Source organism: Bos mutus, chromosome X (genome assembly GCF_027580195.1).
Source record: "Bos mutus isolate GX-2022 chromosome X, NWIPB_WYAK_1.1, whole genome shotgun sequence".
NCBI classification, from domain to species: Eukaryota; Metazoa; Chordata; class Mammalia; order Artiodactyla; family Bovidae; genus Bos; species Bos mutus.
The window spans coordinates 49,645,141-49,668,094 of record NC_091646.1 but is presented as its reverse complement, the minus strand read 5'-3'; the positions used below and the strand labels follow the sequence as shown (position 1 = coordinate 49,668,094).

Below are 22,954 nucleotides of genomic sequence, written 5' to 3'. Positions count from 1 at the left end.
TAGGGAAATGGAGGAACCTATAATTACAGAATTGCATTAAAGAGACAGTGGTAGAACTGAGTTGAAACTCTTAGTCTAGCACCTGATCTTTCATCAAATATGGAGGAATACTATTGTCAGTTGTATCACTAATATTGAAGAAAATGAAATATTTCTTGCCCCCCTTCTCCTTTCTCATTCTCTCCCTCCTTCCCTTTCCCCCCTTTCTTTTTTCACCTCCCTTCTTGCATCCCTTCTTTTTTCTTCTCTCCTTCTCCCTCTCTCCTTTCCTCCCTGTCCCCATTTTCTTTCCTTCTTTCTTTCTCTATCTTTTTCTCCCTCTCTCTCAATTTCTCTCTTTCCTTCCTCCCTCCCTCCCTTCCTTTGGAAACTAGTTTATTTTCCAAGTAATTCTCACCATTTTTGAGCTGGTGAATCCAACGCTTCCTTAGTTCTTCGGTTGGGGAGAAGACATAGAGAGGCCCTTCATCATATACAACCTGGGGCAATGGACACACAGACTTCAGCAGTTAGGAGTTAGAAAAAAAATTAAGACCTTGAAGGAACTAATCTTAAGCTACAACTTTGTATAATGACAGTAGAATACAAAAAGGCAGGATCTTCAGTGAGCAGTGGGGCTGGTGTCATGCGAAGAATTCCTGAACAATTCATATCCAAGGATATAGGATTAAGAAACTCTTAGCTTTGTGAGTTCTCCTAGGTCCTCCTGAATTGTGTTTCAATTTGTGTGTAAAATTAGTTCATAATCTTTGTGTTTATCCAATGAAAGATATTTTATGATCTTATTAAACTTTGTATAGAAGATAATTGAAGTAATGATTTATATAACAAATCTTGATTAGTACATATGAATTATAAACTTCATCAATATGAGGAAAATTTTAACTCATGGCTAATTTTCCCCCCAATGCCTAGTGGCATCCCCTAGCCAATATTAGCCAAAATAAACTAAGTTTGGAATTACAGACCTACTTCAAAAAGAGTGAAGTATATTAAGCATCATCATCAAATCAGTCAGTAGTTTTTGAACACTACACATGTACAAGACTTTGTGCTAGGTGTTATGGAGATGTACAAAACATATAAAACATGGTTTCAACCCTCACAGATTTAGTAGACGTCACGGTAGGTTCTAAAGTCAAATGTAAATTAATTTTGAATTATCTGCTATTTACCATTATCCACCAGGCCAGTCACAACATCAACTTAGTGAAAAACAATGGTAGCAAAAACTGTGTCTAAAACACCTCTTCCTTTACAGGTTTTGTAAACTTTGTTATAGTCAGGGACATGAACAAGATCCTTTTACATTTTTTCTTTTTGCTTGTTAGTCTTGCTGTGCTCATAAATCCATGACAGAAAGCCCCCTCCCCTGAGACTTTCCACTTCCTTTTCTGGCTTTCACTGTTGCAGAGACTGCTTTATTCACGGTATGAAGCCTACAGAGTTCTAAGGACATAAGCAAACCAAATCAGAGATTGACTGAATCTGAAGCTCTTGCTCTCTCTGATGGCTTACATTGCATCTGTCAAACAGATGTCTATGTGGCTCTTCAGTTATCCCAGACTTGAATAGAATTTAAGTTTATATGTAAATCTAATAAGGCTTCCCCACACTGAACTTCCTAATACTACTCCTTCCCTCCCCTTTTCTGTCTTTTCAACCCACATGACCACCATTAGATAGATAGGCAGAACCAGAAGGAAGTGAAATGCTCACTCAACAAACAGCATCTTTCTCAACACAGTTATCATAGACAAGACACACCATAATAGAATTAGTGCCATTATGGATTCTCTTTGAGGTGTAAAGAGTAAAAGAAACTATGTTTGACTGGGAAATAGAAAAGCAAACACCCTCAGCCTATGCCATCCCTAATGATTACATTACAGGTCCCCTTGTGAGCTGATGAGAGAAAATACCTCACCTGGAAGGGGTAAGGGAACCTTTCAATAATTGAGATCTGCTCAGTTTCACTGGACTCTTCTCCCCTTCTCTGCAATGACAGAAAAAATCATAGTTATTGGTTGATGCATTACTCTTTTCTGGATTTCCTTAGGTACTGGGAGTCTTTTGCAGTGGTTCCACAAGACTATCCTGCATGGACAATACTAATCCTTAGTGATGGCTTCCTATATTCCAGTGGGGACACATAGCCATAGGATCCAGCACACCCTCATTCAAAGAAATCTCAAATTACTGAGGAAAGGGAGGTTACTCAATAAATGATGCTGGGACAAACATTTAACCACTAATATTGGCAGAGGTAGGAGAATAGTTAAGGTAGCTATTTCACACCATACACCAGAGTAAATTCTCGATGGATTCAAGAGCTTATGAAAGAAATGAAACTATGAATAACAGAAAAAAGTGAATATTTATATAATTTTGTGAGAGGCAAGGCCTTTCTGATATAATGCTAAAAGTTAGAACCATTGAGAGGAGGATGAGCTAATTTGATGACATAGACTTTAAAACCTAGTATGGTTTAAAAAAAAATTCAAAGATAAATGAAAAACTGGAAAAATATTTTCAACATATAAAGTTAATATATCTAGATCTCTTAAAAAGTACTAGGAATAAGGTAAATATTTCAATAGAAAAAAGGGCCAAAAATTCAACAGGCAATTCACAAATGGAAAAAGTATAAATGAGCTGTGGATGTATAATTGAGTAGCAAAAAAAATGAGAAAATAAGTCAGCAACTAAATATTTAAAAATTAAATCATTTTTGGCTTTCAAATTAGCAAATATTTAAATTATCTGGTGTTGAAAAGAATGTAGAGGAATAGATACTCTCATATTCAGCTTGTGGGAATATATAATATTCAAATTCTACTTCTACAAAATAGAATAAAACTATAAAAATAACCAAAGTGTACAGATTTCATTAAGAAAAGAACAAAATATTACTCCTAGGAAGTCATTATAAAGAATAACAAAGATACATAAAGATGTATGCAAGAATGTTCCCCTCAACATGATTTCTGATATAAAATAATTGGAAACAATTTAAATGTCTAGTAATAGGAGACTGGTTGAACAAATTAGAATATATCCACGATAGGGAACACTATATAGTCATTAAAATCATATTATTAAAGATTACCTATTGTCCTGGGGAAAATTTTAAATGTAAATGGCAAAGCAAGGTGTTTAGTATGATTCTGTGTTTTAAATATGTAACATACATATTAGTGTGAGTGTATGTGTTGTTAATGGAGAAAAACATCAGTAAGTCCGTACATGAGCATGTTAATACTTGTTTTAGCTGACTAATGAGATTATGCATAATTTTATCTTCTTTATGTGCTTTCTTTGTATTTTGCAGAGTTTCTGTAATAAACATGCATTTACTCTTGTCATCAGAAAAAAATCATATTTAAAAAATCAGGAAACCAGTAGATTTTATGTCCTCAGGGAAATGAGAGAAGCAGTGAGAATCTCAAGACTCAGAGCCCTGGGGTTCTGGCTTGCAGACTAATTCAAGTCTGTAAATCTGATTCTGGTGACTGAGGGAGTAAAACCAATCATCTCTGATCAGCTTGAACACTTGATGTGATATCATCTTAAAACTGGTGTCACAAGTTTTCCAGTTCAGTGAGTTGTTCTGCATCTGGGGAAAAAGACGTTGAGACTCAGCATAACCAATATGTGGTGGAGTGAAGAGCATATTGGTATAAGGGACCTTTATGTGTCCCACACTGCACAATATCACCAGTTTATTTACAGAGAATTGAAGTGTTCCAAGTTTCTGAACTCTACCCCACCCCCTGTGCCTGGTTCTAACAATGGTCTCTTCTCACCGGAATCTGTCTTTCAGGGGGAGGATTTTTCTCAGGAACCACTGTTTCAACGCAGGTGATCTTCTCAACATCTATTGAACCCTTCTTACTGCCTCTTCTCTGATAAAGAGAATGAGGAAGAAATGGAGAAAGGTTAAGAGCGATTAAGCAACCAGATGATTAGATTTTGCTATTTCATCATTCAACATAGTGAGGTGACACCCACACTCTGTATCAGGACCTGTCATTTTGAAAAAATGAACAGACAAACCAAACCCAAACAACTTCCAGATCTATTAACCTGATCTTTTTTGACTACCAGATGGAGAGCAAATACTATAGAAGAGTGGTTGACTTTGTGTGCTTTTTTTTAACATAAAAAAATAAGGAAACAATTTCCAACTCTTGGATTTCATTCTCAACAATCATTTAATGAGTGCTCACCAACTTCGAAAATCCATGGTAAGATTTCCCTGATAGCTTCTTAGCACCTTTGAATTTTTGTTCCAGTATGACTTCCCAGTTCTGGGTTAGGAAATACTTTGCTGAGTTTGAAGTGTACTTAGGTCCCTTCCATCCTGCTCCACCCCCAACTCCAACCAAAAAGGATCTACATCCTCACCACGGCAGATTTAAGGCCAAGTCCTTAAAACTCAGGTTTCACAGCAGAGAAACTTACCCCGCGTTCAAAGTCATACTCATAGTAGGAAAGTTTTTGCACGGTTAAGAGAAAGAGGCGCTTCTTGAAATTTAAAGGTGATGTTTTCTTTTTCTGCTGGGATCGCTTCAGAAAGATGCTCTCCAGTATCACTGTAGCCATCGCTTCTTTCTGCAGCTCACTGGGTGCTATTGATAATGAAAGTTCTTGAGGACCCAGCACATTGATCCTCCTCAGCCCTCCTGGTTCCCCCTCAGCCTAGCCACCTACTTTCAAATAGAATAGAAATGTTCAAAGCTAACAAAGAACCATCTTACCTTGACATCCTCCTTCCATAACCCTCATTTCTGCCAGTTTTCAGGTATAACGGATGCACACTGAATTGGGGTGATTGGTTCTACATCATGAGTTCATATAAACTGGGTTCTTGCATAAGTCAATGGAGTGCTCTGGATATCAATGACATGTACCGTGTGTTTGGTAATGTCTAGAAGCAACTCTACCCTAACCACCCTTTTACTAAATGTGCAGACTCTGTGAACAATAAAAAGTTTTGGTGCAGCTGTTGGCCCCAATATCCCCAGAAGGTATAATGCAGGTGCCAGAACTCCACTGAGGCAGATATTGGACTTTCAGTTCCCAGTTTCCTAGACAGTGAGTGTAATTTTTCATACCTTGTCCCACTGGGGTCTGTAACCAAGGGGTCTAATAAGGATATGGAGGCTGCACCTGCAGTTGTGGACATATACTAACTGCCACCCAACCGATTTTGCCCATCCTTTGTAGCTCTGGCTGAGCTTTGTTCTAAAATTGAAAAACAATTTTTGAGAGGCAGTTGTTTTGCTTGGTTTTTGCTTTTCCCTTCCTTTTTGCTTAGATTCATTCTTTCAGATAGGATCATCAACTCAGAGATGCCGTCTTTGATCATTTATGAAAAGTAACTTGTTTAGTCTCTCCAAACTTAACAATAATTCAGAAAGATTCAGTTTGGGTAACTGAAACATACAAAGGCAAAGAAAGTTACACAGTCATCCTTGGCTTTTTTTAAAAAATTCAAACAAAACACACAGTTATTCACTTAAATGCACTATCTTGTAATACTAATCCACAACTTTCATTAGAAAGATAAAGTGAAGACATAAATACTGACACAAAAACAGAGCACTAAAAAATTCTGAAAAAAAATCGCCAAATGATCAGCCCCTTCCCTATCCAGTTTTGTTGGAGGTAAGCTCTTTTCCTGAAGGGGATAGATTTTGTTTTGTTTTAACTAAATTCCTTATGCTTTTGGTGGCAGAATAAAGTCAGTAGTTTTTTCCTACTTGACAAGCATAAGTTACTTCTCACACGAGGAAAGCAAGGGAATGGTTTGTATCGAAGTCTGAGGCTATCCACACCATTATTTTGCTCTTTCTTGTGGTGTAAACAGTTCTATTATTGTACTAAGGAGACAAAAATAGATTACAGGAACACCAGGGATGTTCAGAATGATCACTTTGCTACTTGTTCATCATCTGGATGCCACTGTTCTCTGGTGATAGATTTGTTCAACTTTTTATAAATGATCTTTTGAGAAAATTGGGCCAAGGAGTACACTTTTCCCTACACCTTGCCACGCAGCTCTCTTCCCTGATTCCCAGGTTTAAATCATCTCTCACAGGACTGACAAACTGATAAGAGTTGTAGCCTTCAGATCCAGCTCAATCCCCAAAGAGATTTCTTGTAACATTAAGATTTTTCATTTACTCAGAAGTAGTGATAACCAACTAATAATGGTCGGCTCTCAGGTACTACCAACTCATCGAGATCCTGTACTAATATCATGTTTGTTCCCATGGTGAATCCCAATTAAGTACCTATTCACAACCAAAGATTCAACTTAGAAAAAAGAAAGTAATACCCTAAAGAAATCAAGTAACATGACCAGTAAATTGGATCATCTGAACAAACCACGTCCAGCTGCTCCTCTTTTAGCTGAGTAAAGCACACCCTTCATTTTACCTTTAAGTTTGTTGCAAGCTCTTGGTGAATACACTCCCTGCTCGGACACAGCATCTGCTTCAGCCTTGGCCTCTCCTCTTATTTCCCATAAGACAGGTCCTTCTGGAAGCTGCCTCTGTTCTTTTTGTTTTTCAGAACAAATCCAGTTTGTACAAGAGGAAGCCTTCCTCTCTTTCAAGTATCTGTGTTGGGGTAGGGTTTAGAGCTGGTCTAAGTATGAGGAAGTAAGCCTCTCACTAGCCATCGCCCCTCTGAGCGTGGAGTGAAATGGCCTCTACCTGTAGATCACTGAGCTGGAGGACTGCTGGGATTTCCACGACCTGATTGCTCCCTTTTCGATTGTTTCCCCCTATTCCTTGTGATCCATTCAAGACACACATGGTTTGACAATGTGGTAGCTCTTCCTTAGTCACCACTGGTCCATTAATGGTGAAAGGAGAGGCATCTGCTTTTATATCTTCCTGAAGGTTGGTGTGTAATGGACACTTTGCTTTAGAGGATAGTTGCAGCTTCTTTGAGTACTTATTATGGAAAGTCCTAATTTTTTTCTAACAATTTCAGCAGCCCACAGAGTCAATTGACCACAAAAGATGCACAGTGAGGGCTGACCCTGCACCTCACTCAAGTGGTGGGGGTGGGGTGGAAACGGAAGTGACATGAATGTTACACACACACACACACACACACACACACACACACACACTTCATATAGGAAAAGAAAGAGGAGAAAAAAGAATAGACACACATGGCTCTTATTTAAAACATAAAGTTACAGTGTTATGATATTCTCTTTATTAATCTACAGATGCAGGATTTTCACATGGCCATGTTGTACAGCCTCTAGTCTCTCTATGGAGCTGCTGCTGCTGCTGCTGCTAAGTCGTGTCAGTTGTGTCTGACTCTGCGACCCCATAGACGACAGCCCACCAGGCTCCCCCGTCCCTGGGATTCTCCAGGGAAGAACACTGGAGTGGGCTACCATTTCCTTCTCCAGTGCATGAAAGTGAAAAGTGAAAGTGAAGTCGCTCAGTTGTGTCTGACCCTCAGCAACCCCATGGACTACAGCCCACCAGGCTCCTCCGTCCATGGGATTTTCCAGGCAAGAGTACTGGAGTGGGGTGCCATTGCCTTCTCCGCCCTATGGAGCAGTAGAATTCAAAAAGAGAATGCTTAGTAGTAAGAGTTCAGCCATTTTACAAACCGCCCTATGCCAAGGAATTAATATAAATAGCACTTGCAGAATTGGTAAAGTAAACCACCTTTGATTCCTATCTTTGCTGATTATTAGGGACAACATCAAAGCAAAAATCAGAAAACGGCTCAGCCTGACTATGATTAGGAAAGGTCTTAGAAGATGCTAGTTAGAAACAGTCAGTCATAGTTCAAATAACTACTGAGACAGAAATATCCAGTAAGCTGCATTTTGTGTTTATTTCTCCTTTAAAGCATTACTTAATTGCCCAGCAAGATTCTAGCCATTCCCTTTTCTCCCCAGGGGAATGGGAGGAAACTCCTGCTTCTCTTAGTGCAGTCCATCATCAGACATTTTGCACACATTCTTTCATTTACTCGTTATGACAAACAGGAAAGCAAGATTCACGGAGGTTATGTGACTTGCCTGGATCTATCTATTTGTGACTCCACACCCTTGCTGTTTCTGTTGTACCTCATTGCCTCCCAGAGGAAATTTTGTTTTTTGCCTTTAGTTAAGTGTGATGTCATTCACCTCAGCACTCTGTCACTGCCCTTGCTGCTGCTGCTGTGTCGCTTCAGTCCTGTCCAACTCTGTGCGACCCCGTACACCGCAGCCAACCAGGCTCCCCCGTCCCTGGGATTCTCCAGGCAAAAACACTGGAGTGGGTTGCCATTTCCTTCTCCAGTGCATGAAAGTGAAAAGTGAAAGTGAAGTCACTCAGTCGTGTCCGACTCTAGCGACCCCATGGACTGCAGCCTACCAGGCTCCTCCGTCCATGGGATTTTCTAGGCAAAAGTACTGGAGTGGGGTGCCATTGCCTTCTCCGGTCACTGCCCTTGGCTATCATCAAAGAGCAGTGGGGACAGAACCCTCTCCATCTTCTAAGAACATTAGACAAAGGAGGAAATGGTGCTAAGTGTGGGGATAAGTAAGAAAGAATTCAGGATCCAGGGGCACTTTCCTCTGCAATATTCCTCTACACATGAAAGGATGGTCTGTCCTATTTAACTGACGACAGTACTTTTTCCCACATGAGGACTCTTCTCAGTGCCACCAGGGTTTTCTTACGTTTTCCTTTGAATCCTCTCTAAGGAGATCTTGTTTAACTGGTCGATTTTTAGATTCACCAGCTGTTTTTTCCTTCAGGATTTTTCATTGTTAAAGGGATAAAAGCATAGAGTTTAGGCGGAATACCAACTGTTTGTTCTAGGGTTGTTATTGCTTACTCTGCATATAAAACTTTGTTTGAATGTACTTTCTTTTATATTATGAAATATTGCAAATAGGCAGAAAGAAAAGAGAATAACATTACACTCATTTTGGCAGAAAGAAAAGAGAATAACATTACACTCATTTGCTCACCATTAGCTTAATAGAATCCTAACATTGTGCCACTTTGTTTCTGTTTTTTTTTTAAGAACTAGAATACTATCCATACAGTCAAAACTCCCTTGTGTGCTCGTCCACAGTTTTAGTCCCCTCCCTCCCTACAGGCTACTAATATCTGGAATTTAGCAATTAGCATTCCTAGGCATGTTTTTATATTATTACTATGTAATAGGTAATAGTAGGTAATATTACTATTACTAATATTACTATTACTATGTAATAGGTAATAGTAGGTATTACTATGTAATAGGTAATACTAAGTAAGTATGCAAAAGAGGTATTTAGCATTGGTTTACACGTTTCACATTTGAATTTATGTGTTACATACTCTTTAGCAACTTGCTTTTTTTCTCAATGTAACATTTTATGATTTTTTTTTTACCTTGGCAGCTCTAGTTCATACATTTTAATTCATTTTGATATGTATCAAGTATTCTATTTGATGAATACATCACATTTATCCATTCTCCTATTGATGGATACTTAGGTTATTTGTTTTCAATTATAAAGAATGCTACCATGAACATTCTTGTACCTGTGGTCATAGTTTTCCACTCTCAGAATGAATCCTCAGTTACTAAGCCAAAGTGGCAAACCCAGTCCAGCTTGTGTGTTGGACTATGCACTTCATGTAATCCCTTGTTCTTTTTTTAGTTCAATCTTCCTGAGCGTTTTCTATGAAATTTGGTAGAATTATCAGTGGCCTCTAAGTAGAGTAGAGTATATCTGATAGGCCTACTAAAAATCTCTTCTCAGGTCCAAGAAGCATCTCTCAGGTTTTGATTGAGATTTTGATTGAGAATTTCCCCATCTTGGAACCAGAAGAGAAGTTGTCATTAAAATATCATACCCATAGCAACAAAGAGCCATAATTACTCTTATTAAGTCCTCAAGAAGGTCTGTTCAGGTCCCAGTGAAAGCTAATCATTTGATGATGTTTCAGGGTCATTGCTACAGGTGACCAAATTTTTGATGAAGACTTCCAGCAAAATCAGTTTTCTGGCTGCTGGCTAACCTAGGAAATTCTCATCTACTGCAATCGTTTCTAAGAGGTCTCAGCACTCTGGTTCTTCTTCAGCATTTCATGTTGTTAACATTGTACAATTTTCTTCTATGGTTTTGGACACTTCTGGGTCTCTGTCAGCTCTTCTGCCCTGCACTAGACACAATAGATTCCGGCCAAGTGATGAAAGGAGAGCCAGATAACCAATCTGCAAGTTTACCTTGAGCAACAGGTTGGTGGTGATCCTTTCAGCATTGCTCCTTTGCCCTGAGGGTGACTGCTAGCATGTCCGTCTTTCACTCTGGATTTGTGTGACCCTTTGGCCTTCTTTTTCAATTTAGCTTTTGTTTTCCCTGGTTTAAATATATTATTTTTCCCTCAATATCACAGTAAAACAAGTTCATTATAGAAAACGTTTTAAGTACAGGGATATTAAAAAGGAAACACCAGTTACAAGCTCATTATCCAGACACATTAATCTTTAGGCATGTTTCCTTCCATTGTTTTTCTCTGTGTTTTTCTGACTGTATTTGAGATCATATTGCACCTAATATTTATAGTTTGCTTATTTTTCTTATCCTTATACTTAGATACTTATTACCTAAGCAGCAGCAGCAGCAGCATTACCTAAGTATCCATCCATCCATCCATTCACCCAACATATGTTGTCCACAAAATATCTAAAGTTCTTGTTTAACATTATTCCAGATGTTTTCCCATGTTGTTAGGATCTCTATATAAACATCATATGCTGAGTCAAAAAGTTTGTGCCTTTTACATTTTGAAATATATTGACAAAATAGTTTCCAGAAACACTGTAACTGATTTCCACTCCAAATAGCAGTTTTGGAGAACCTGTTTTTCCATACTTTTGTCTCTTTTCTGCTCCACTTCTAATCAGTTTCTTTTTATTCTGTTTCTATTACAGATAAATTGTAGGAAGGAGTTCATAGACTATAATTCATTTTCATTTTGGGGATGCAGGGCAGCCAGAATAGCTTCTCCTGGAAATTCAGCTAACTGATGTTACCCCTAGGGCATGTGGTAATTGCTCACAGAGAGGGAGGTGGAAAGCCTGGGATTAAGGCTTTTGCTTTTCAAATGCTCTCCCAACACCCTCAGCCAGTGCACATGAAGCTCCAGAGAAACCGAAAGTCACACGTGGCCCATTTGTTTCAGGGTCCTCAGAGCATTTCTCTCTCCCCCTCCCCCTGATGGCTTCATTTGCATAACCCAGCAGTTTTGGAGTGAATTAGGTCAAGGTCTGTCTCTAACTTCTTACTGAGCACTGCCTCCCTGAAAATTCTACGTCACTTTTATTCCCAGGTCCTAGCCATCGGATATTGGCATGGCATCCACGGGCAAAAAGCAGCAGGCGTCTGATGACTCTTTGGAGAACATTCAGACTGGTTTTCAAAAGCCATGTCTTCCCCTTATACCTAAGTCACTTCCTGGTATGGGTCTAGTCCGCTGAAAGGAAACTCTCTATAGGAAATTTGCTCGAATGGAAATAGTAAATCATACTGATGATAATTTTAAATTGCACCCAGACCCTAGAAGTGGATGGAAAGTTGCACTAGTTCTCACCATGAGGAGTTTACAAAAGATTCTAAACAAACACATCGCTAGCCATAAGCCACAGGAATTTGGACTTGAAAGCGAGTAGACAGTTTAAGTAGTCTGAAGGGGTCAGAATAGACCAGTAGGGCTAATGCTAAGGGATTCCATTTCAGTAGAATGCTTTAGATTATTTAGGGTATTTGCATCTTGTGGCTTATTTGGTAGGTGACATTTTTTATCAAATAATTGAGGCTCCAAGAGGCCGTAGCACCCTTGGTCAGGGGCTTGGCTTGCAAAATGAGGGAAGGAGCAGAAGCAGCATGTAACTAATAGCACAGAAGATAACCCCTGAGCTGTACAGAGCCCTGCCTCTGGGCTTTGCTGCTGCCCTACCTTCAGAAACAAACAACACGAGACAGAGACTTGGAGCTTGGAGAGCAGGGTGACCGGGAAACTGGACTGGAATTCCATTTGGAGGTCCCACACTCACCCAAGGATGTCTTGGTCAGGGCCAGCAAGCGTCCCTTTTATTCTAGACACCACGTATTTGTTCTAGGCAGGCCCTCTGGGGACCCTGACAGGTCTCAGGCAGAATACAAATAATAGCAAACACTGAGATAGGCCCACTGACTATTGTTGGGCCCCATTTTAACTACTTTACATAGGATAACACACTGCCCATGACAATCCTATAGGGAAGGCACTAGGCAAGTAGGGGGAAAGGGCAAAGGGAAAACAGCAGGGGAAGAAAGGGGCAAGAAGAATTCACTGAGATTCCCCACGAATTTATTAAGCACTGACTCTGTTCCGGGTTGGTAATGAACAAAATAAAGGAGGGGATAAAGAAGAGGGAATACAGGTAGAGAAAGGAGAAGGAGGAAGAGGAGGAGAAGGGGGAGACAGATGGAGAGGAGAGGAAAGGAGAAAAGCAAATGATGGAGCCTAGAAATAAAGAGAGCCGTGCACATGGCAGGCAATGGTAATAGGAAAAAGCTTCCCCGCGACCTCAGGGGTTGGCCACACTGTCTGGGCCGTGAGGCTGAGGCTGACTTCTGGCCCAGTCTCTTACCCACTGTTACCACGAGGTTGGCACACACAGTCCTTCCAACAAGGCAGCTCTGATCCCAGCAATACTGGCCCAGTGCAGCCAGAGGCTTTCCACTCTGGTTGACCCTGTCCGTAGCTTACAGAGCTCAAAAGCATATGCGTTTTGACCAGTTTTTTTAGACAATCTGCCTCTTAAAAATTTCTTTTTCCAAAGGTCTCATTGACACAAGGATCCATTTGGGGTCTTCTGGCAATATTACCCAAACAGTTTATTTTTATCCTGGCTTATTTAGCCATGGGCATGAAAGCTTACTTTTCTGCCAAATTGTGCAGAGTTGCCTCTTTCCAACATCTGCTACCTGTTCAGATAGTCACCTCATGTCACTTTTTTTTCTTCTTGTCTCCACCCATCTATGACCTCCCCAGAAAGGACCCTTCCAGCCTTTTCTGATTACCAGAAGGGACTACCAGGGCCTTGGGCTATGACACTCCCAGCCTCCATCAGCCTCCTCCGGCCTCAGACTACGTGGCACCAGCCACGCTTTCTCTCTGACCTTCAAGGTCCTAACCTTCAAGGTCCTAGGAAAGGCAGTTGCTGCTGCTGTCCAGCCCTTGCCATGCCCCGGACCCACCTCAGTTCTGACTTTAATGCAGGCAGCTCCCCGGATGCATTGAGATGCCGGGACTTGGAAGTTGGGACTCGATGTCAGAAGACACTGGCCCTGGAGACATATTCTTACAGTCCAGAGAGGAAGGACAGTCTGAGCAAACCCCACCCTTTCACAGCCACTCAGTTCCCTTTTTTTGTTTCCTGACTTAAACCAATGTCTTTTTTTTTTTCTTCTTCTCAGCAGCATGGTATCTGGTTCCCTGCTGCTGTCCTTATTCCACCCACCCCCCTCAGCAGTCCCCGCCCTTCATTTGCTTGGGACCTCTGACAGTACTAGTTGAGTCTGCTCTGAAAGAACTCTTCTCTACTTGACTGGGGCCACTGAGACTCTAGACCGGGCTGGGTTGAGCAGACACGTCCTCAGGCCAACCTCCCCAACGTAAAGGGACGACATCGCTAAAGGACCATTGGGATGGTCAACACAGGGAGCGGAGACTTCCAGAAAAGAGGAGAAATGCAGATCTGTGGAGACAAAACAAAGGGACTGGAGAGGGAGGGTGTCTTTATCTTCTTTTGTCCTCTAAGGCAGAGACTCGAGGCCACACAGTTAAACTTGACAATGAAGGATGGAGACGATTGATGAAGGGACCCCAAAGTACAGATCCTGACAGAGGTAGAGACAAGACTTCCCCCTGCTGAGTCATTTTCTAAGAAAGCATTTTTTTTTTCCTACAGATAAAAATGTCTGAGGGTAAGCCCACACACTGACATGTGTCCTTCCCATTTTCTGTGGATGTTGATTTTCTCCATTTTAGATTCAGCCTCGGGGATTAACTCTTCATTTACAATTTTCTCTTTTGTCTCATAAAAGACAACTAGATGTGTTGCTTGAAATCTAAATGTTTCCTCAGCTACCTTCTAGCTCACGTTCTAGCAGAGATCGTCTCCAGGAGGGCTCTCCTAGGACATGCAGATAGTACTGGCTATAGACCATGATGGCCAAAGAGCCCCGGGTGACTGATCTGCTTGCCCATCTTGATATATCAGCCACTGCCATATTTACTTGTCCTAGACTCTGATGCTGGGAGGGATTGGGGGCAGGAGGAGAAGGGGACGACAGAGGATGAGGTGGCTGGATGGCATCACTGACTCGATGGACGTGAGTCTGGGTGAATTCCGGGAGTTGGTGATGGACAGGGAGGCCTTGTGTGCTGCAATTCATGGGGTCACAAAGAGTCGGACACGACTGAGCGACTGAACTGAACTGGACTTAACTGAGGCGCCATATGTGGGGCTTCCCTGGTAGCTTAGCTGGTAAAGAATCTGCCTGCAATGCAAGAGACCTGTGTTCGATCCCTGGGTTGGGAAGATTGCCTGGAGGAGGGCATGGCAACCCACTACAGTATCCTTGCCTGGAGAATCCCCATGGACAGAGGAGCCTGGTGGGCTACAGTCCGTGTGGTTGCAAAGAGTTAGACACGACTGAGTGACTAAGCACAGCACAGCACAGGTGCTATATGTAGAAACAGATCATAAATCCCACTAGACATCTGTCAGAATTTTTAAGGGAACAAGACATTTTTCAAAAGTATTTGTAGGCTAGTTGACTAGTTAATCCTCAGATCCACACAAGATAAAGGGGCAGCCAGTATTGCACGATGTATTTTATTGACAATTTCTATCCTTTCACTAGTCACCTCTGAATAGCTGCTCCAGGGGTCTGCCTGAGGGTTGGTCACAGACACTCACTTTCCCTCACTCTGCCCATGTACATTCCCCTCACACACTTGTCCAGGTGACAGAAGGAGTGCACCCAAAACAGTGCCAATGTCTAGATGTAGGTAAGTGAACAAGTCACATACACTGTGAGGCCAGGCTACATCTAGGAGTCCTGTGTTCAATTCTGAGTTCCTCATCTTAAGGGAAATCAATGAGCAGGATAATGTTCAAACCAGAGACCAGGATTGGTGAAGGAATCTAAACCAAAGCTATGCCACATGAGGTGTGATAGAAAGAACTAAAGTCCATTAGACTAAGAGGGGCCATGTCCATGGTCTTCATATTTCCATGTTGCTAATGTCAGAAATCTCTAGAAACACCTTGAAGGCCAGTAACACTGCATAAGAGCCTGAGGAGAAGAAGGAAATGCTCTGAGCCTATAGACTGGCTGTTGGGCAAAGAAACTTTTGGGAAATGTTGATAGGCAGTGGTAATGTTTTTATCTCATTCCCAGACACTGTTCAACAAAATAGAGCTGATCAGAGAGTCAGCTCTAGACTCATGGGTGTTCCTGGAGGGTAATGCAAGCATGAGATGCCAGGCTGTCAAGGTTCCTTAGCCTCTAATCTAGCGACACCTCCTCCTGGGTCCCTGCCAATTCTGTCTCTTCATCATTCTCTGTAGATGCTCCTGCTGCGCCTTGTGATGTCATGGTGAGGTACAAAGCTGTGGTCTTGAAACTACCCGGGATCAAATTCCAGCTCCATATAATAACCACTGGTGTGACTTTGGGTAATGTCATACCATTAAATCAACTTTAATGTCTCATGCCTGTTTTTCTCACCTGTTAAATACTAATAAAGGTATATATCACCTGGGTTGTTAGGATAAAAGCAGGTAGTATGTGAAGTAGTTAGGAAAATGCCTGGCGTATAATAAGTGTTCAATAGATGTTAGCTATTATAATTATGACCAACCTAGACAGCATATTAAAAAGCAGAGACATTACTTTGTAACAAAGGTCCATCTAGTCAAGGCTATGGTTTTTCTAGTGGTCATGTATGGATGTGAGAGTTGGACTATAAAGAAAGCTGAGCGCTGAAGAATTGATGCTTTTGAACTGTGGGGTTGGAGAAGACTCTTGAGAGTCCCTTGGACTGCAAGGAGATCCAACCAGTCCATCCTAAAGGAGATCAGTCCTGGGTGTTCATTGGAAGGACTGATGCTGAAGCTGAAACTCTAATACTTTGGCCACCTGATGCGAAGAGCTGACTCATTGGAAAAGACCCTGATGCTGGGAAAGATTGAGGGCAGGAGGAAAAGGGGATGACAAAGGATGAGATGGTTGGATGGCATCATGGACTCAATGGACATGGGTTTGGGTGGACTCCAGGAGTTGGTGATGGACAGGGAGGCCTGACATGCTGCGGTTCATGGGGTCACAAAGAGTCGGACACAACTGAGTGACTGAATTGATTGATTATAATTACCAGGCCACAACAATCATATTATGGTAAAGGAACCCAAGCTCTGGAGTCAGATCACCTGTGTTTGTACCCTGGTTCTACTAAATACTATTGTATGTGCTAAGTCCCTTCAGTCGTGTCCAATTCTTTGAGATCCCATGGACTGTTAGAGACCCCTGCCAGGCTCCTCTGTCAATGGGATTCTCCAGGCAAGAATACTGGAGTGGGTTGCCATTTCCTCCTCCAGACTAAATACTATCAGCATCAAGCAAATTGTTTAACACCCTATGGCCTCAGTTTCCTCTACTGTAAAATGGGAATAATAGTATCAAATACCTCCTAGAATTGCTGTGAGAATTTTATGGGACAATTCACTTAAAATGCCCAGAACCCTTCAGTCTTTCTCTGATGGACTCTCTTGAAACCTGGCACATGCCTTCTGCCAGGTGTGCAGAGAAGTGAGCTGCTGGATATGTTCTATCTTTTGGCCTGGTTATTGCTGTTGTTGGAGCTGAACAATTTCATCCTCACTTTGCAGAACCTAGGGCAGCCAACTTGCTCCCTAAACAAATGGGGGCTGTTTAATGCTGAGCACTGTTCCTTTCTTACAAAGTATTTAGTCTGTAATTATACATTTATGAGGGCTTCCCACGTGGCCCAGTGGTAAAGAACCCACCTGCCAATGCAGAGACCTAAGAGACTGCCTGTTTGATTCCTGGGTTGGGAAGATGCCCTGGAGTGGTGCATGGAAACCCATTCCAGTATTCTTGCTTGGAGAATCCCATGGACAGAGGAACCTGGCAGGCTACAGTACATAGGGTGGCAAAGAGTTGGACACCTGAAGCAACTAAGCCTGCCCGCCCTCCGCTAGAATGGGGCCCAACACAGAATAGGCATTCAATAAACATTTGTTGAATGCAACAACTAGCGATGTGATAGATGAACTAGAGCACTGGCTCCCTGTAAGCCTTCAGTGAACCGACAGTTCACTGAAAGATGTTGTTCCCAGTGACCTCGAAGTGAAGGTGGAGGGCTCGTCCAGTTCACTCTGGTCCTGGCTTCCCTCGGGGATAGGCACATGGAAGCCAGACGATCTGGAAGCACTGCTTCCTTCACTTAACGCTGCTACGCAGCAGTATCCGCCAAAAGTGAGGAAGTGAGGAAAAGTTGCAAAGCTGGAGTGGGGCGAGAGGAAGTTGAAGAGAGTGGATCAGCCTCAGCCGGAGCTCTTCTTTAAGCTTGCGCCTGCAGCTCTGAGTTGAGTCCTCTCAGACGCCAGAGGGAGGTGTGCACAGAGCCTGAGACTCTATGGTTGTTCCCACCGACTCCCATGAGGAAGCGCGACAAGAAACCTCCTATATACTTCCGTTTCCGGCCCGGTCTCTTTCTTTCTGTGCTGGTATCGCTCTCGCAAACATGGTAGGACCTTGGAGTGGGGTCTGGTAACATCCAGTTTAATCTTTGCCTCTCTGTTGATGGTGTTGTCTCGGGATGCGTCCGGGCTCCTGCGTGGACTCGTTGTACCAAAGGAACACAGTGTTGCCAGGGTCGAGCCCAAAGGGACTGAGCTTCGGGGCCAGGAATTGAAGTGATGAGATCTAAGGGGTAGACTTAGGCAGCGGTAGAGGGAATATGTTTTTGTTTTAGTTTGGGACTCGGCAGAGGCCGCTATACTTGAAGTACATGGGGCTAGACCACCTTATAGTCAGTGTTGTATGTTGGCGAGGAGTTTGAAAGTCCTCGTGGGATGCCGTAGCTTCAGCTGGGTCGGGTTGGGCTTTGTGCCGGTGGTCTGATATCACTGTATGTTCTCAACGGTTTATTTACTAGGTGAACGTTCCAAAAACCCGCCGGACTTTCTGTAAGAAGTGTGGGAAGCACCAGCCCCACAAAGTGACACAGTACAAGAAGGGCAAGGATTCTCTGTATGCCCAGGGTAAGATGGTTTGTACGTGATTTGGTTTTAATGCGGTATTTGTGTAGTAATAGAATACGCGAGCCCAGTCTCCCTTCCCTTTCTCATTTGGGCATTGATATTTCTGCTGGGAAGTCCAAGATACAATCGATGAGAAGACTTTTTCACATGTCTGTTCTGATTGGTTATGTTTGATAAACCCTGACAAATACCTTGCATTCTCCCAGGAAAGCGGCGTTATGACAGGAAACAGAGTGGCTATGGTGGGCAGACTAAGCCGATTTTCCGGAAAAAGGTTCGTAGTAATTACTGTTTGATATGCTTTTCTCACTGACCGTGGCAGAGACTTTACATTTGTTTTTAGCCCACACACGTCTAGAGTATAGGTGTGTGTTTTTATAGTTTCAGTGAAGTTACCTCAGTTACCAGTGGAGACATCTAGTAGCTGGGAGTGCAGTCCAGGTCTTACTGCAGAGTACAGTATTGCACTGCCTCACTGTTTTTTATATTTTTTGTCCTCTTTGTGAAGAGGCAAACATCAAGGAATGAGACCTGCTTTCCTAAGGACTGAAGTTTGAGTACAACTGTAAATCCTTTCCTTTGTCCTGTTCTTATCTGTTGTCATGTCCTAAGGAGTCCTTACGCTTGCAGTAAGAATCTCTCTCTTATTTTGTGTTTCAGTTCTGTTCAGAAGCCTGAAGTCAGCTACTTACCTGATTAAGTCTTAAAAGTTCTTTAAAATAGCCATTTAGGTCTGCCACTGACTTCCTAAATAACCTGTGGTTCTCAGTCTGAATTTCTGAGTTTCTGTTCCGATTTGTCTACCCCTTAAAGTACACAATGCTTGGAGCATAGCCTTCCCACAAACAGCATTTCTTTTGGCACTTAGCTCCTCATTCAGCCTGGTTCCAGAAAGTATTCAGGAATGATTTCAGTGTTCATTTAGATACAGTAAATGGTTTGATCTCAAGGTGGTAATTTCCATTTCCACATTTGGATAGCTTGTTTAGGAGATGGGGACATTGCATCTATGTTTTTGCCCTTTTCAGAACTGCAAACTAGTAACAATAGAATTCTGACTACAGGAGCAGGCTTTAAAAGTTGAGTATTTGTGGGAAGTGTACTTTCTGAGTTACATAATATCATATAAAATCTCGATGTAATTGTTAGTAGTCTCTGAAGAGTAGATTTAAGGTGAAGATCGTCAGTCGTGTCTCTTTGCGACCCCATGGACTGTAGCCTACCAGGCTCCTCTGTCCATGGGATTTTCCAGGCAATAGTACTGGAGTGGAGGGACCTTCCCGATCCAGGGATCGAATCCGGGTCTCCCACATTGTAGATGGACGCTTAACCGTCTGAGCCACCAGGGAAGTCCCAAATTAATACTTATAAACCTTGTTTAATGGGTTGCAAACGCTGTTTGAAGTATAGTTGCATGGACTCAGTTGACCCATTTTTGCCTGTGGAGAATACTTAACTGCTAAAAGGCCAAGGTGGTATGATGAGGGCCTATTTGATAAGAAACCCTCTATGATATTTGATTTGAATGGAGAACTTGATTTCAAGTAGTAATGCCACTATTTTCTCTTACATCTGTCGTGGTCCAGGTGTGGGTTGGAAAAGAATTTCAAGACATGAGACAGAATGAGTGGGAAATAAAGTTTATTAGAATGGGAGACACTGTTAGAACAGCAGGCTAGCTCAAGGGAGAACTGACGTTGAACAGGGGTCCTTAGTCCACTTTTATACTCAGGGTACAAGGAGTGGGATAGGGGTCTTGTGGGTCATTTGCTGATTGGATGAGGCATGTATACTGGGTAGGGGGAAGAGTAAGGCAAATACCTTCTCCCTATGGGGTAGGAAGGGAGACAGTTTATACTGCTCAGGAGGAACTGAAATCCATTAGTAGTTACAACATGGAGGGAAGGATGATAAGGGTTTTGTTTTTCTGTTTCTGCATTCCAAGACCCTCCTTGGGTCACCACAGCATCTACTTACTTTCACAATTGTCACAACTCTTAAAATTTGCAGAGCTTTGCTTTATGTAGTACTTGACCCAGCATAGTCATATTTTTGAAGAAGGATTTTCTGCAGGATTTATGAAGGCTTTGAGTTATTTTTCCAGGCTAAAACTACAAAGAAGATTGTACTGAGGCTTGAATGTGTTGAGCCCAACTGTAGATCAAAGAGAATGCTGGCTATTAAGAGATGCAAGCATTTTGAGCTGGGAGGTGATAAGAAGAGAAAGGTATGTAATTATGGGGTGAAAGGTGCAATCTTTTCTATATGGTTTTGTAATGTTGAAAGAAAAGAAAGTGAAGTCACTCAGTCATGTCCAACTCTTTGCAACCCCGTGGACTGTAGCCTAGCAGGCTCCTCCATCCATGGGATTTTCCAGGCAAGAATACGGGAGTGGGTTGCCATTTCCTTTTCCAGGAGATCTTCCTGACCCAGAGATTGAACCTGGGTCTCCCGCATTGTAGGCAGATGCTTTACCATCTGAGCTACCAGGGAAGATGTTGAGAGGTATTGGAATGTTGAGAGGCGAAGATTTCTGCCTACTCATTTTTTGTGGCCCCTCATTAAGATCAGGGGCAGTCATTCCTCTCAATATAACAAAGATCCATAGATTTTGGAGTTTTAATGTAAGAAGGGGGAAATGAAAAGACTGGTTTTTAATTAGGGATGGTGATCCTTTTAGGAATAGACACTATTCTTGATGGAGTAAAGATTCTTCACAAAATATAAAAACTCACTTTTTTTTCCTGTTCTATTGCAGGGCCAAGTGATCCAGTTTTGAGCTTCATATTTTGTTTTATTATGAAGACAATAAAAATGCCATCAATAAAATCCTCTTATTTATGCTTGATGGTTTTGGATTCTTGACTCATTAGGAGTTCAATCTGACTGGTTGAACTCACATCAGATGCTGTGATGGGTTTGGTACTTTCAGCACTTATTGTTAAAAAGCTGTTACTGGTTATCATGGAATATAAGTAGAGACCTGAAACTTTGCTCATAGGACAAGATTACTACCAATTATGTCCATATTGAATATGGGGTTCACCAGGCATGACATAATTTGTCTCACATGTTTACTACTAAGTAGCCTGCCAGGCTCCTCTCTTGTCCATGGGATTCTCCAGGCAAGAAAACTGGAATGGGTTGCCATTTCCTTCCCCAGGGAATCTTTCCAACCCAGGGATTGAATCCCAGTCTCCTGCTTGGCAGGTGGATTCGTTACCACTGCACCACCAGGGAAGCCCTTATATGTATTAGACTTACTCTCATCCCACCTAAACTTCCTCAAATTTTAAAGTAGATAAAAAAGTTATTTTAATCAGTGGAATCTATGGGGAATGACCTATTCACGTTGTAAAATGCCTAACAGTTGGAATCCTCTGTATGCTTTTGTATTCCTCATTCTTGTGCAGCAAAACTGGAGGTGAAGCAAAAAAGCTATGCATTTTGGTAACTGGAGATGGAGGTGTTTCCTTCCAAATTAGTTTCTGGTTTCTGTGGATGAATTAAGTCTTGGATTTGCAAATTCTATTCCAATTTTATTAACTGACAATTTTAGTTAATAGTCCTCCAGTTTTATGAAAAAAAGTTGCACCTGACAGCCCAAGAATTGTTACAACATGCACATTGTGTTTTGCCTTTTGTACTGTCCTGCATTCATGATGGGTGAGCTGAATAGCTTTTTTGCTTATGTGGGAAAAGGGTAATGGTAAAAGGGGAAGTGGAGAAGGGGCAGGCCTGAAGCATTAGGTTGGTCTTTAGGTAAACCAATGAGAGGAAAAGGAAGGTTGGAAATCCTCCAACGACTCATTCCTCCATACCCCAATTTGAAGTTCATTGCCTCACCGTGGGACCTCAAGATAAGGCAATCCATCTTAGAGCGGAGGGGGTCTTCTGTCCAGATGTTTGGTATTTTAGGTCATAATGTACCAACTGTTGTTGGTGAAAGAAAGCCATTTGCATTTGTTGGACCTAGATTATAAAAACAACTGTTTCTAGATTTAGAAAGTTAAGTGTGTGTGTAGGGGTGTTTCCTGACAAGATTCTCCCATAAAAATTCAGTAATGTGGTCTGTTGGATTGCCTCCCACGTGGCATAGTGAGTGGTAAAGAACCCACCTTTGCAGGAGACGTACTAGACACTGGTTCGATCCTTGGGATGGGAGTATCCCCTGGAGGAGGGCATAGCAACCCATTCCAGTATTCTTGCCTGGAGAATCCCAAGGACAGTGGAGCCTGGTGGGGTACAGTCCACAGGGTTGCAAAGAGTAGTACACAACTGAAGCAAATGAGTACACATGCATGGGTTGCCTCTAAATCATCCATTATGAAGGGTATTCCTGCTAAGTTTTTTTTTTCCCTTCAACTGAGAAAGTATATTCTCTTTCAGTTCATTTCAATCACTCAGTTGTGTCTGACCCTGCGACCCCATGGACTGCAGCATGCCAGGTTTCCCTGCCCTTCACTATTCCCAGAGTTTGCTCAAACTCATGTCCATTGAGTTGGTGATGCCATCCTACCATCTCATCCTCTGTCGCCCCCTTGTCCTGCCTTCAGTCTTTCCCAGCATCAGGGTATTTTCCAAT

General features: G+C 42.1%; 2 protein-coding genes across 3 annotated transcripts in view; one reads left to right on the top strand and one right to left on the bottom strand.

The window, feature by feature from the left end:
- The window catches only part of BTK (Bruton tyrosine kinase), a 33,903-nt gene extending 20,504 nt beyond the window's left edge, over window positions 1–13,399 (bottom strand). The window contains exons 1-6 of one of the 2 annotated variants that reach the window (XM_070365981.1): window positions 13,271–13,384; window positions 6,445–6,626; window positions 4,465–4,631; window positions 3,807–3,905; window positions 1,928–1,996; window positions 398–479 (exon numbers count right to left, since the gene is read on the bottom strand). In XM_070365981.1, the coding sequence (XP_070222082.1) occupies window positions 398–479; window positions 1,928–1,996; window positions 3,807–3,905; window positions 4,465–4,605 (391 nt within the window). In that variant the 5' untranslated portion in view covers window positions 4,606–4,631; window positions 6,445–6,626; window positions 13,271–13,384. Of the gene's footprint in view, window positions 1–397; window positions 480–1,927; window positions 1,997–3,806; window positions 3,906–4,464; window positions 4,632–6,444; window positions 6,627–13,270 lie in introns of both variants that reach the window. The other variant, XM_005901021.3, reaches the window with a different exon arrangement.
- Window positions 13,400–17,725: 4,326 nt separating this feature from the next.
- RPL36A (ribosomal protein L36a) lies at window positions 17,726–21,217 on the top strand. Its single transcript, XM_005901022.2, has 5 exons — window positions 17,726–17,852; window positions 18,264–18,369; window positions 18,576–18,643; window positions 20,474–20,596; window positions 21,128–21,217. Exons 1-5 carry the CDS (start codon window positions 17,742–17,744, stop codon window positions 21,146–21,148), a joined length of 429 nt encoding a protein of 142 aa, XP_005901084.1. The 5' UTR covers window positions 17,726–17,741; the 3' UTR covers window positions 21,149–21,217.
- The last annotated feature ends 1,737 nt before the right edge of the window (window positions 21,218–22,954 follow it).